At 36.0% G+C, this 14573-nt stretch overlaps 2 protein-coding genes across 5 annotated transcripts; one reads left to right on the forward strand and one right to left on the reverse strand.

Moving 5' to 3' along the window:
- Positions 1–1525: 1525 nt before the first annotated feature.
- LOC137730991 (putative plant SNARE 13) lies at positions 1526–6093 on the forward strand. The gene is made up of 10 exons (XM_068470023.2): positions 1526–2125; positions 3223–3315; positions 3827–3920; positions 4111–4148; positions 4383–4480; positions 4749–4828; positions 4934–4990; positions 5073–5165; positions 5245–5319; positions 5644–6093. The coding sequence occupies exons 1-10, from the start codon at positions 2049–2051 to the stop codon at positions 5743–5745; spliced, it is 807 nt and encodes a 268-aa protein (XP_068326124.1). The 5' UTR covers positions 1526–2048; the 3' UTR covers positions 5746–6093.
- LOC137730990 (putative sugar phosphate/phosphate translocator At3g17430) lies at positions 6085–11155 on the reverse strand. 4 transcript variants are annotated; one of them, XR_015957694.1, is made up of 11 exons: positions 10492–11155; positions 9856–10151; positions 9586–9693; positions 8841–8872; positions 8701–8751; positions 8125–8186; positions 7753–8014; positions 7009–7274; positions 6812–6906; positions 6367–6722; positions 6085–6284 (listed from the first exon to the last, which is right to left on the reverse strand). XR_015957694.1 is itself a non-coding variant. In XM_068470022.2 (10 exons), exons 2-10 carry the CDS (start codon positions 9946–9948, stop codon positions 6573–6575), a joined length of 1119 nt encoding a protein of 372 aa, XP_068326123.1. In that variant the 5' UTR covers positions 9949–10151; positions 10492–10993; the 3' UTR covers positions 6218–6572. The 4 variants fall into 4 exon arrangements, 2 of the variants coding, with proteins under 2 accessions (XP_068326123.1, XP_088543609.1); XR_015957695.1 differs by having other exon boundaries at positions 10851–10993; XM_068470022.2 differs by having other exon boundaries at positions 6218–6722; positions 10492–10993.
- Positions 11156–14573: the final 3418 nt, after the last annotated feature.

A 14573-nucleotide genomic window follows, 5' to 3' on the forward strand; every position in this document is an offset into this window, starting at 1 on the left:
CAAACTACAGAAATAGTTCGGAATCCGAAAGCAAACCAACTATTTTTGATTTGGTTCGGTTTTTTAAATTCGATTCGATTATTTTGGTGGCAACGCAACACCACCCAACTAATGATACTCTTTTAACTTTGATGTTCCGCACAAGAGAACGATTTTTTAACGTGTTCGAAATATGGGATGTGCTTGTGTAACAACTTAAAAAATAAAATTTTCCTCCACTTATAACGAACGAGGTGTATCATTCGTATTCCGAACATAACGAAAAATTTCTCTACATATAACATAATTAAAGGACAACATTTTAAAATATTTACAAGTTCAAAATTAATATCTACAAGTGAAGCTGCGTTTTGTGCAAAGCCCACATAAATTGCAACAATCATTTTTTACCATCAAATGATGTTTTTGGATGCGGAAAAGGATCCGGTTTTGGAGATTTCATGATCGTAACTGTTTATTGTATATCGTACGATCAGAAATTATTTTAAAATTTAAAATTTAAAATTAAATATAAATAGTACCTAATGAAAATTGACCGCACGATGTACGATAAACGGTCACAATCACATAATCCCCAGGAAAAAGATCCGACGAGAATCATTTTCTTTTGGATGCCACCGCGGGCGATAAATAAATAATGGATTATGAATTGAAATATATCATGAATCTCTGTGTTTTAACCGTTAAATATATATGTGATGTGAAGCGTATGTGAACCACGCTGCCATAACTACACTAGAAGTATACCTCCAAGATTAAAAACAGCACCAACTCGCAATTTAAACCCAAAGAAATAGAGAAGAAGGCAAACTCGATAAGGGAACCAAAGGATAAGCCAATACCCAATACGACCGACTAACTTGAGGCTGGAAAATAAAGGGATTCAAAGTCAAATCATGCTCGATACTGTATTAATTATTTTACCAAATCAGTCCAACTCAGTTTAATTTAGTTCCTAAAGCTAGTTCAACATAAGACAATTCAGTGAATCAAACACACCATTATAGACTCCAAGTTAAGGTGAATACCCAAATTTTTAGGGACTTCATAAATTCTTTTAAATCATGTTGAATACACTTGAATTTTTACAATTTAGTGATGTTTTTAATGCACAGTTTTGTGGTTTTTCTTTTTACTTGCAAAATAAATGTTTTAAATTCAAATCACAAATTCGTGACTAATTTTTTTTTCCCACCCCTTTAATATAAGTATACAATTGTATATAAAAAAAGAAAATTGTTATTGGCACTCCAAATTTCTCATTCTATACTTCAAATTTTTTGTATTTGGAAAGAAAAATACACTTATGAGGAGTGTAGAATGAGATTTTTAAAATGCCAATAACACTTCCCTAAAAAAATTCTAATTAAGAACTTTCATAATCACAATTGAAATTTGTATTTTTTTTTTCGAGTACAATGATATATTTTACACTAAAAGAATGAGAGTTCAGTTATGCCATATAATAAACAATCTAATTTAATATCGAATTCGTTATATATGTATCTTGCTAATAGAGAATTACACGTTGAGAAATATATCATTTTAGTAAAAGAAAAAACAAACTCGCAAGCGAAGAAACACAACGATCTTAGATTCTTAACAACATTTTTAGATGTTTCTTAAGCTTTGCAACCAATTTGTCGCGAAATCTTTCGTTATCTCACCGTCCAACGTCCCAATTAATTAATTTTCGCCTAATCGCAAAGAAATAAAGAAAACATAAATACATATTTTTTTGGTACAACAAATCATTACCAGACAGCGATTCTTTCTCCCCTCTCTCTTTCTTCCACGCCCAGTTTCCATCCTGTCACGATTTCCCCCAAAATTCCTTAATTTTTCTGCAATTTTTTTTTCAATTTCTGTAAATTTTGTGAATGAAGGAGTAAGACCATGGAGGATTGCAGTTAGGGTTTCGTCGTTAAAGCTCCTGCAAATATCGTCTTCAGGCGACAGAAGGTGTGGAGTGTTGCAGAAGCGTAGAAAGGGGAAAAGTTAGGGTTTTCTTGCGGATTCGATCTGGGAGGGGTTAGTCTCTGGCGACAATGGCCAGCAACTTGCCGATGAGTCCTCAGTTGGAGCAGATCCATGGCGAAATCCACGATAATTTTCGAGCCCTCGCGTATGTCTCTGTAATTTCAGTTTCTGCATTTCGATTTGCATCGTTACTGAATAAATTTCAGAGCTTTGATTTTTCTCTAAGTGTTTGAATTGTTGTGCGCATTGTTTATTGATTGTGAATTCGATGATTGTGTGATCTCTCAGAATCCTATGGTTCAATTAGAGGAATGTGAGAATAATTTGTTTTTCGTAATTCGATTGCGTATTCATTCACAATTAAGTTAGTTTGATGTTCATAAACTGTTGTTAAGCATTATTAACTTACCGGAGAAAGAGTCACCGAGGCGATCCGAAGAGTGTATTTTCTTGTTCAGCTGTTCCTGTAGTATTTTACCTCTTTGCAATGTTTTCGTGGAGTGGTGAGTAAAATTGGTTGCTCTTTACAAACAAACTTAAAGCGGGTGTCTTTTAGATAACACAGATAAATTTCCTAGGTTTCAAGGCTCTGAGTTGCTCTATTGATTTTGCACATTGCTCAATAAACCTTTGGCATTGTTTGTGGGGGAACCAAATACTGAAGTGAATAATATTTTGGCCATGCTCTTGATGGTTCATTACTATTCCCGTGCTACCTAGAGGGCAATAGTGTTATTGCTTCCACGACCACGTAAAAATATTTTGACATCTGTACGTGGAACCCCATGGAAGCAACAATCATGATATACTCTCTGGAAACGGATGGATAATGAGGGAGATATTAGTCAAATAGTAGCCATTGTGAGCATTTATTCTTTGATACAGTCTCATTTAGCTTGCCCTCATTAGGTGGTCACTGAAACCAGCTGCCATTGTTTTATCACAGTTCTTCTCTGCCTCCGTCTGACCCAGTGTGTTATAACTAACCGTTGTGATTGTGCCGTGCACTTTGTTAAGCACATGGTCCTTCTTGTTGTGCACCATCTTACATGTTAATTGTTTGTTTATATTTCTTCTACAGGGTGTAGTCACTTAATGAAAGAATAATTCATCTCTTTGCAGACTATTTCTTTGTTTCATTTGTTGGGGGGAGTGGTGGGGTTGTGTAGTAGATACATGTATTCCACTTTCGATAATAAAGTGATCACGTTATAACCACGGTGACTTCCTTTTTGTTTTCAGAAATGGCTTCCAGAAGGTGGACAAGATCAAAGACTCCAACAGACAAAGTAAACAGCTGGAGGAACTTACAGGAAAGATGAGGGAATGTAAAAGGTATGCCACATATGGGATTTTAGTTTTTACTCTCCGAACATTTATCTGATATTTTTAGTAATTGGGGACCTTAGACAATCTTAATTTTCACTTTCTTCGAAGAGAGAAAATACAGAGAGATAAAATGTTGCCACATCCAATGCAATGTTCAAAATTTAACGATTCTTGCATCAACGACTCCGTTAGGTTACTTTGGAATTTTGAAGAATTAGTAACTTATTAACAAAGACAGTTAGGTTGGAGCCATAAAAGTTTCCTCAAGTATAACTAGGATCATGATGTAAGTGTCTTTAAGTCATGCTTATATAGAAGTCCCGCATACTGTTCCTGAACTCCCATGCATCTCTTCATTTGTAATTTTTTTGGGGATGTTGGAAGAATTGAGGTATGCGATAATTGTTGTTATGGTAGTGAAAGAAATAAAAAGCCACAAAAAGAAACAGAATCTCAGTTCTTCAGGTTTTCCGTTTTGGATAAATCAGAGTATGATTTTGTTAATTCTTTGTTTCAGATTAATTAAAGAGTTTGATCGTGAAATCAAGGACGAGGAGAGCCGAAATCCTCCTGACGTGAATAAACAGCTTAATGATGAGAAGCAATCTATGGTAAGTTGTTATGAGCTTTTGTCTTTTTCCATCACAGATGTAGCATGTATGCTGTACCACTTGCTGGCTTACAAACTCTGTTACTACTTTTGATCGGTGTATTAGTGCACAAGACCTTTTGGGGTACGCAAGGTCTATTAGTTCCTGCTACTGTAACAACTCCATCTAATTATCATGCTTCATTTTGCAGATCAAAGAGCTGAATTCATATGTACAATTGAGAAAAACGTAAGTCCAGCTATGCATTCTGCACTATTGTCAATTAGTTGCTCATAAATTATGGAGTCTAATGTTTAGCATGTTGCCTTCAGGCTTTATATTCATGGGACAAATAAGTTAACCCACAAACACGACAAAATATTGTATATTACAGTTCTTGAATTCTAAAACCCTGTCACTCTTCGTGCTCTGGGTATCTGTGATTTTTTTAAAATGATTTTTCATACTCTAGCCGAACTGCAGGTATATGAATAGCCTTGGTAACAAGAAAGTCGAACTCTTTGATATGGGAGCAGGAGTTAGTGAACCCACTGCTGATGAGAATGTTCAAATGGCTTCAGGTAGTTCTTGTCATTCTGCATATCTATGAGCTTAGTTTGGATTTGTAGGAATGAGCTTTTTCTTATAAATCTTTCAAGCTTTTAGCGGTTAATCATGCTATGCTAATCCACATGCGGTCTTTTAATGATAGTACAAAGTAAAGGTTTATCAAACTTTGAAAAGATCAAACTGCTTGGAACTTTATATCTACGTCTGTGCTTGTTTTGTGCCTGATTTGAAGAAAAGATATGTCTGACCACCTTTCTAATCGGCATTTATTTGTGATAGCAATGTCAAATCAAGAACTAATCAATTCTGGGATGAAAACAATGGATGAGACTGATCAGGTCATTGAACGCTCTAAAAAGGTGAACAGCTATAAAAAATAAAATAAAATAAAAAAAAAAAAAATTCAATTTTAAGTTCGTGTATTTTCTTTTGCCAACAATTTTAACTCTTTAGTTTGTTGATAGGTTGTTGAGCAAACAGTTGAAGTGGGAACTCAAACTGCTGTTACCTTAAAGGGCCAAGTGAGTGTGTTCACCTGTTGTCTCCATTATCTCTCATTTCAAGAGTTTTAGACTAAACATTGTCCGACTCCAAAACTTGCAGACTGACCAAATGGGCCGCATTGTGAATGAGCTGGACACAATTCAGTTTTCAATTAAGAAGGCCTCTCAGCTTGTAAAGGAGATTGGTAGACAGGTTAGTTAAGATCTCGCCCCCTAAATACTCAACTTGTATATTTTTTTAACAAAAACTAATTTCTCTCCAATATTTTCAGGTGGCAACAGATAAATGCATCATGCTTTTTCTTTTGCTTATTGTAATTGGTGTAATAGCAATTATTGTTGTGAAGGTATGCTCTTTGATTCATTTATCTATTAGTCTTCTACCCATTTTACGCATTTTTTATAATACTTGGAAGTCACACGTTAAGTTACAAAGATATCCGCAGAGTTGTATTTTAGGAACTTTTTGTGGAGGAAATTTGTTTATGAGTTTGGAAAGTGATTTCTGATGGATTGTGAACCATGCTATCTGTTTTCCTCTCCCTCTAAGTAGTTAGTAATGTATGGAAAATTCATGCTTTCCTTCTCAGACGTGTGTTCAAAATCGTCCTGGGAAAAAGTTTAGAAACGACTACATCTGTTGCTAACTGTAATGTCTGTTTACATTTCAGATTGTGAACCCTGGCAATAAAAACATCAGGGATATCCCTGGATTGGCACCGCCTGCCGCAAGGAGGCTTTTGTCACTGAGTCCTCTGCAACAGTTCGAATAGTTTCCTCTTCCTTTACAAGATTCAAATTTTCCGATATAGTTACTATGATTCAAGTTCTGGGGAATGCAGAGGAAGCTCAGAGGAATAGTTGCGGTGATTGGTTTTTTTCTTTACACATTCTTGCCCGAGTTGTGCATAAAGTTTGTGATTCTCTATGTAAATCACGTGAGTCTTTTTTCGCTTTGGTTTAATGGCCAGCCACGGTTTCTGTAATATTTCCAAGATTGTTTTAGTTGAGAGAAGTACTTTGTTCTATATGCACTCACCATGGAGATGTATTGCCTTTCAATCTTTTATGCACACTATTTTCTTTCAATTTCTAGTGAATGTCGGAGCGGCTTGTTACAATTTCTCTACCTTTTTCCAGAACAATATAACTCACGTAATTTAGACACAATCCGTAACATCTAAGACTACTCATGAAACAGAGCTCATGTTCTAACCACCGAACTCCGGCAACAGAAAACAGAAAGAACAGAAATGTGCCGCATGATAAACTCTCAGTTTCTACATTACCGCCCGGACCGTAACAAGGAGAACTGCATAACTTGTCAAGATAAAAACGTGGTTTTCTTATCATGAGCCTTGACAAATTAATGGGGAGCTTCTTCACCCGACAACCATGCGTTCTAAGCTACCGTCTACAAATTTCAACTGGCAAATCATGCATTCACTTCCTAAAACTGAAAGTAATACAATGAATTGCCCCTGTGGTTCGGCGCGTTTAATCTGTTCCCTGGAAAGAATACGGCTCTAGAGTTTGAAAAGAATCTGCATACTCCGTTTCTGGACCTTCCTTTTCCAAACATCATACACGAGTTCAAGAATCATGCAGCATAGTTGCCAGCCTGTGTTCGTCCAATGTGAGACAATCTTGTTGATTGAGTTAAGGGTGTTTCTTCATCAACATTATCGGAGGCTGAACCAGTCCCTCCAGGGACAAAAATATCAGAGGACTTTTTCTCCAACTTCCAATCCTGTATTGGCCGGCACAGAAAGCACGTGTCACAAAAAATATAAGGGGATCAAGGACTCCAAAAAGAAATCAAATCAGCAGAAAGAAAACCTTTGAAACTCTCTCAGGAATGCTTTCTGAAGGTAGCTGAGATGCACGAACATCCTTAACCTTTATGTAATTGTACATGACAACACCACACAATGCTGCAGGCCAACTTGACTGGTCAGCTAAAGCTTCACATTTAAACATGTATAAAATGCAGTTGTAACTTTGAAACTTTCAAGTTAATATATACGGAGAGCTACCTATGGCATAACCGATTATGTTCAGCCTGGTTATAATAGACTCTGGAAATATAACAGTTGAAAGGGCAATCAATATCCAGTCTTTCAGAACACCAGCAACCCGCATGGTAACTGCTCCGGTTCTGCCAATTACTAAGAATATGGAGAAGTTCAACGCCAAAGCACAAAGAGCATTGGAGAAAAAGATCCAGAAGTTGAACTGAAACTGTGAATACTCTATTGCAGACTTCTCAAGTAACAACCAAGGCACAAACAGGAAGACAAAACTGCAAAAATAAATGAAACAATAATGGTGAGAAGCTGAAGCAATGGCATGCACAAGCATCAAGGGAAAAATCTATTGAGTACAAAACTGTGTTTAAATCGCATGCATCCATCAATAAAATGTAGAACTTCATCAGAATAAGGATGTAAAAAGGAGCGGAGATTTCCCATAGTACAGATGGATTGTTCATACACTCATTGTAAATTTACTATTTTCGTCCACTAAATTATGAATCTCAGCCATATAATATAAGTTACAGATTCAGATACTCAACATTTACAATAAATAATAAGTAAAGACTAATTTCATTCACCATCAGAACTAAATTCAGGAAATGAGTCACTATTCTCTATCAAGATTGTTATGGATGACAAAGAACTAATGTACTACTTATTCATACTTTGCGATTGGAAAAAATAGTGTTTGCCTAAATTCTAACTCCTATAATGCATATAAGTCCAAGCATCACAGTATAATACCTGCATGGGGCAATATAGTACAAGCTGGTGATCGGATTTAGAGTCAAGCCCTTCTTCTGTAGAAGGACTTGTGTCAAGACCAGCCTGAGAGCTTCTGCAAAGATGCCCGTAACCTGGTAAACTGTACCAACTACATTAAAATGAATCTCCCCGTATGAGGAAATGACAACCCCAACACTGACCAGCAACACGTTTGTGAACACGTCGCACCTTGCTTTATCAGTGCCACACAATACAGCCATGATAAAAGTAGCCACTGGCACTGCAGTATTGAATGTAGATAGATATAAGCAGTCTTTTATTAGCGTTTTAAAGTGTAATTATTGTAGTAAAATAGATATCATGAGTCTGTCTGTGCATCAGCACACATACTTAGAGCTTTGAGCATTTGGATGAACGCCACTGAAATATGCAAGTAAGCAGTGTTTCCAAACCTGTAATACAGAAAAAGAAAAGTTAATAACTAAAAAGCTTGAATTCTCTTGTCTTGACTCTTGATAAGTACAATTTACAACAAAGCAAAACTTGACAAGCATACAATTCCTAAATGTGGGCATTGCATTTGAGCCCAAATCTGGACAACTCAACCGTACAAGGGACACCAGTTCTTGAAGGAAGTTCGGACATTCTACACCAGGGAATCTAAGCATACGTTCATTTTTTACCACAAAAGGAGAAATAGTAGGAGAACAGATTGGCACAAGTAACATGAGGTCTCTAAGCATTTTAGTACTTTCATTGTTGAGTGGCATGAGCCTGGTAACTGGTTACAGTCAAATCTGAAAAATTGACCGTAACCTTTTCATCAAATATGACAAGAACGATCTAAGCTCTCTCCTGAGTTTGAACAGTGACAGAAGACCAGATACATGATGCATATCCATGCCCTAATTGGTAGGCATTATTAGCCAAAACAAAACCCAACTACATTTACATTTCAGTGCTTACCAAAGACTCGATGCAAAGAAGGCACTGATTGGAATTACACAAGTTGCATATCTGCCACATAAAGAAAAGAAATTAGCAAAACAATTTGGACAAAAAGAGTAATAACAAGTTGGAACCCAAAATACAGCCTACATTCTTACATTTCAAATGTCATTTTGACGGGAGCTACAACCTGCAGATTTACAGAGAAATAAATAAAGAGAACAAAAGCAATAAATGAATACAACAGAAACAAAAATATGGAGTATTGATGCAATTTTCAACAAATGCGCAACAGAAAACTGATACTTGCATATGATGCAGACAAAAAGAAAAAAAATAAAGAAACTAGAACTACCGTAATCTGCACAATTATGACAAACTATAAATTTTGAAGTTCTATAAAATTTCAAGATTGGCTTCTATAGCTCCAGTTACAGAGACCTCCAAATAAATCTTACTTCACTCTGACCATATAGGGCATCAGTTACATGCCTTGTCCCACTATAGACTAATTTATCCCACTATCTTTTTGGTAGTCACCCTTCTCATTCAGATATGGGTAGCATGAGTTTCAAAAACATTCGTGTATTAGCTACTGATAAAAGTAAATTAAGGAAAAGCAAAGGTGGATGTAAGAATCCTAATGGACGCAGACAGCAGACACCGACTCCGCCAAGAGCTTGAGGTAACCAAAGTGATGTGAATCATAGAAGACTTCCAGTCATATAAAGTTAATCGCGAGAAGTATTATGTCGGAGAAATTATGTGCTATCACTTCGACTATCGACTAAAAGAAAATCCACAACCTGTCTACATGTTCAACTGGCTTGACACGGATACCAGCACTGATGTCAAAAGTAATTAACACATATAAAAAGCATATCCAAAAGTAAATAGTCATACCTTGAAAACACGGACAAGAAAAAATGCTACTAGTCCAGAAAATCCCATATGAATCATCGTAAGTGTTATGGGTAATGGAAAATTGAAGTATTTTGGAGACAGAACCCACTGCAAGGAAATTCACACAGAAAATCATCAGTAAAACAAGAAGGGAAATTATAGCTTGAGTTTCGGTTTAACCATATAGACTATCGATGACCGCAATGTAGATACATTCAGGCAAATCAGTAATGGGCAAAATATACAAATGAAGTACTGAGGAGGAAGTACCTTGTTGTACAATATAACACCGGACGAGAGCAGAATGTAGATGAATAGGTAAAAATAAGTCAGCAACAGCGGTTTGCTGATCATCTTGGGCATTATTTCTTTTATCAAACGACCTAATGTATGGTTTTCTGGCCTTTAGACCATGTTATGTAACATTTTTCACACCGAAAACGGCAAAATTAGCCACAAATGTTATGCAGTCCTAAACCCAGAAGAGGACCTCCTCATGCCCACAATCACAGATTCGTGTGAGGATCAGATATCGCAATGGCTGCACTGATTCGAATGCTTAAATCCTGAAAGTGAAGGCACAGTGAGAAGAACGTACTACATTAGCATAAACCATAACCAAACAACAAGGAAAGCATCAAACGTTTGTTTATTAAAATAGCATGAACTGGTATAGAATCAGTATTAAAAGTGGAAGCCGAAACCAAATTGGGCAAATGGGCAAGCACAGAATCTGATCCAAAACAATTAGCAACAAGCATTCAACCAAAAATCAATCAGTGGTTTCTTCAAGAACTAACAAAACCAACATTTCCCAATTGAAAACCGAAACGGGCAGATCTGAAACGGACCCAAAACAAAAAAACTGAGAAGAACCCATGTCGAATTCAAGACGAAGGAGCTTACCCGACAGTCGAAATCAACTGAAACTGGCTTCGAATCTGAAAAACCCCGCTTAATTTCAGAGATCTATCCACTTGGGAAAGAAGAGAAAGAGACAGAGTGAGAGAAAGAGGGAGAGGGAAATGGGATCAGGGACTGCGGGAAATAGTTGGTGACAGTGGGTGGGTGAATGAGTACAATAAATAAGCGTGGGAAAGCTAAGAGAGGGAAGAACGTGGGGTTATCGATAAATCACAGAGAGATAAAGAACGTGGGGTTGCCTGAATCAGAAGAAAGAAGGGAAATTTACAACTAATAACAAGTAAACAAGCAAAGAAAGCAAGACAGAAAGAAAGGGGCCTGCTTTGCCTTCCTTCTCGTACCCAATGAGAGAGACAATCCAACAGTATCTTAGGCCGAAGAAAGACCGGGCGTTATCGGCCTCGCTCACTATGTCTGTTTGCGACTTACTGGCTTTGGTTGTAACAGACAGAAGAGACAGAGGAGAGAGAGAGAGTGAAGAAGCAAATAAGTATTTTTGCTCTCTACTATTTTAAACGTGTTTGTTTGTTTGTTTGTTTTTTTTTTTTATTTATTTTTTTTTTTAATAAATGATATTATTTCTTTTAAAAGAAGTCTAGTAATTAGTAATAATTTAATTTTAGTTTGATTGTTTAATTGAGATTGTAAATTTAGATCCATTGGGCCAACATTGCACTTATTTGTGTCTTCATGACTTGTATAAAACAAATTCATTATTATCGTAACGTTCTAGATTAATAATGTGTAAATTTAGTTAATCAGTACAACGATCTAGTGATATTCCTCTTCATTTAGAAGTGAGAGGTCTTAGGTTCGATTCTCGTGAATGGCAAATTTGGTACGATTCTCGTGAATGGCGAATTTGGTACCAAATTAGGCTGCCCATTATGAGGCTTAGTTGAACTCTCCCTCCCTTAATATAAAAATATCAATGTACTAAAAAAAAAGAAAATAATAATGTGTAAATTTATCTCCGTATATTATTTTGTTATTAGACCAAGACGCAACACGACGATAAACTTATTCCATACAAGTTGCTCTTGTTCTCAAGACTTCTCTTAAATCAGTCACTCACTCATTGTCGAATCGGGTGTGCATGTCAAATTGTCAATCCCATAATTAAAGAATAAACCATATTGCAACTGTATAGAGTTATGCACTTTACATTAGTGTTACCAATGTCCTCAAATGGCCACTTGCTCATGCGCGTGTAAGTGATTCATTATCGTAGATATATGCATATCATATAAAAAGTTCATACATTACGTGCACTCACTAGAGACAACCCCTAATTCTCTTTGTTACAGTACTAAATCATCATCATATGTCAAATCGTAACCCTAATTTAAAAAAAAAAAACAACGTTTGACACACATACTAAGGATGGTAAGCAAAATTATTTTCAATTACTTCTCAATTGAGTACTAGGATAGCTACCTCCAAAGTTGCCAAGTTGGAATGGCCAGCTGGTTGGGGTTTGGACTTTCCTTTGTCCTAGAAATAATATAGTGGTTGGTTGGTTCATATTTTTAGTTTTGCCCTGGCTGCATCTGGATTCTGATATAATGACATTCCAACTACAACTAACTAAATTAATTAGTCAAACTATCAACCTTAGAGGTCTTTCCCCTCTGCTGCTAATAATAGAAATGCAAATCCTGTTGGTCATTTTGATCCTCCACTTTTCAGAAAATTGGGTTGATTTGATGGGCACAAACTTTATTGTAATCGGGAATATGTAAGAACGTCCGATTTGTTAAAGCATAACAACATATTTATACTAAAGGGTGGATAATAGGTTGATATTGAACTCATCTTTTACGAGATTTTATCTAAGTTAGGTACGTGAAAATATTTGACATCAATGTATTCTTGAGAGTATACATCCCAGGTTTGAAAATGAAAGTCTTGCCTATTGGTTTAAATAAGTCCTGAGGTTTTCTCTCATATTGCCTCATGATTTAAAATAAATGCTCACATTCTAATATGATATCAGAGCAAATTTTCCACACGTTGAACCCAATTATCAACAAAAAAGATGACCCTTACCTAAAATTTAAATAATCATGAGCCTCTCCCTTCTAGGCTCCTAACATTAATTGGTCTTGGTGTGACACAATAATTAGCACGCCTTGCAGCAGGAATGAGTCAAATCAAATTTGAGATTCCTGCCCAAAACTCTTGCAATTTGTAGTTTGTAGGGTCCTTTTTTTCATAAAATTCATGGCAAAAGACAAGGTGATGGAATACGCACAATTTGTATCAACAAATGAATGGTCATAAAGGGGATAGAACTTTAGAAATTCAGAATCTAGGGTTTGGACCACGACTAAAACAAATTAAATTAACATCACACGCATCACAGTTGATTGGAATTATCGCACAGGCCAACTTTAGTAAAGCTGCATAATTACTATTTTAAATCATTTGCAGGCCACATTATTTCTCTAATCTCATCCTAATCCCTTCTTATGGAGACATCATAATTAATGCTACAAGAAGAAGCACCATTTTTGGCTTCTAACCTTGAATCTCTAATCTCTATCTTCTTGTTGATTCCTCATCACCAATGTCTAATCTCTATCAACGTAGATTATTGTCAATGGAGCAAAAATTTGATTTGAATTGGAACTCGATTCGATGTAATTAATAGGATATAAATTGAGACTTTTAGTTCAATAACTCGAAGAATATGATAATCCTAGTAAATGGATTTGTATATGGATTAAGATTGATTCAATTCATTCACATGTCCTGTTGGATGATGGTGTTTATATAATTCTTGACATAAGAGGGAGGGGAAATCCCAAACTGATCAATGGGACATCGAATATAATGTAAATAGACTTAATCGTTTGAGTTACAAACCTCTTGCAAGACATATTCGTTTAACAATTTGAATGAAAATTGTACTAAAAATGCTATCTAGACACACAAAATTGATATCACTGCTAACCACTTTAATACAGGTGAGTTCCACGCACACAACAGTTAGTCTACCTCTATGAGAAAGGCAGAAATGCTAAGGAGATTCTCTCAAAGTGGGACTTTCCATAGACTCTCTGCCACCTTATATTTTTGGCTCAATATTTTATAATGTTGGCACAAGAATTGTGTCAAAAACATGAAGCGGCGAGAGTCCATAAACAGTCTCATTTTTAAGAGTCTCTTTAGTATTGCTCTAAGAAAGATGGTTGTCAACATAGTTATTTTTACATGTCTAAATAACATTATCGGTTTTTGAGTCCTTTGCATCCATGACTAGTTAATCTAATGGCACCGCATATTCACTTTATTGGAGGAAGTCCAAGTTCCAATTTTATGAACTACAGATGTTAAACGTATAAAAAAAAGAAGAGTGATGTTATTCACACACCTATTTTTACCTCTCATACACTTCATGTTAATTTTTATCATTTGATCAACTTCAACTTATTCGATTTGACGGTCAAAAATTAAGAGGTGTGTGAAAAGTAAGAATGGATACGTGGAAAGCATTACCCAAAAACAAAACTTGAATCCTTTATTTGATTTGGGCCTTTTTAATTTTGGGCAGACTCAACTCCTTTCAAATTTTGGGCCTCAATAACTTCACAAACACATCCAACGGGCATGATTCATGTGTCTTTCCCAACACGAACAATTATTCTGGGGTCCAAAGTAGTTCCTCTGTAGCTTTCTAAACAGAAGAACTTCATCCTCAATTAACAAAAAATAATAAGTGATTAGGTCGTATTTAGGCAAAATAAATTCTTTTCAATTTGCAATTATGGTGCCGAAAATTCAATGGAATCGAAAGGAATGAGCCACATCAACAACATTGGAGAACTTTTTTTTTCTTTAAAAAGGGGATCAGATGGTGGCTTCGCCATAACAGTTCACTTTTTCAAGGGCTGAAAAGACTCATAGAGGTATTTCAGCCTCCCCTTGGCCACCATTGTGCAATTCACCAGTGCCAGGAATCGAATTCAGGATATGTCGTGTGAAATACGAGCCTGTAATTCATTCCCAACTACTAAGCCACCCAGTGATAATCAACATTGGACATTGGAGGTTAACAGAAA

The sequence above is a fragment of the Pyrus communis genome, chromosome 16 (genome assembly GCF_041283825.1).
Source record: "Pyrus communis isolate YQ-2024b chromosome 16, ASM4128382v1, whole genome shotgun sequence".
Taxonomy (NCBI): domain Eukaryota; kingdom Viridiplantae; phylum Streptophyta; class Magnoliopsida; order Rosales; family Rosaceae; genus Pyrus; species Pyrus communis.

Excerpts from the sequence above, each read along its gene's own strand:
- LOC137730990 (XM_068470022.2), bottom strand. The coding sequence starts at position 9,948 with ATGCCCAAGATGATCAGCAAACCGCTGTTGCTGACTTATTTTTACCTA. Across the intron at positions 8,015-8,124 it reads CCAAATGCTCAAAGCTCTAA|TGCCAGTGGCTACTTTTATC; the intron begins GTATGTGTGCTG and ends TCAATACTGCAG. Across the intron at positions 6,723-6,811 it reads TTCCTGAGAGAGTTTCAAAG|GATTGGAAGTTGGAGAAAAA; the intron begins GTTTTCTTTCTG and ends CGGCCAATACAG.
- LOC137730991 (XM_068470023.2), top strand. The coding sequence starts at position 2,049 with ATGGCCAGCAACTTGCCGATGAGTCCTCAGTTGGAGCAGATCCATGGC. Across the intron at positions 2,126-3,222 it reads GATAATTTTCGAGCCCTCGC|AAATGGCTTCCAGAAGGTGG; the intron begins GTATGTCTCTGT and ends TTTTGTTTTCAG. Across the intron at positions 4,829-4,933 it reads TCATTGAACGCTCTAAAAAG|GTTGTTGAGCAAACAGTTGA; the intron begins GTGAACAGCTAT and ends GTTTGTTGATAG.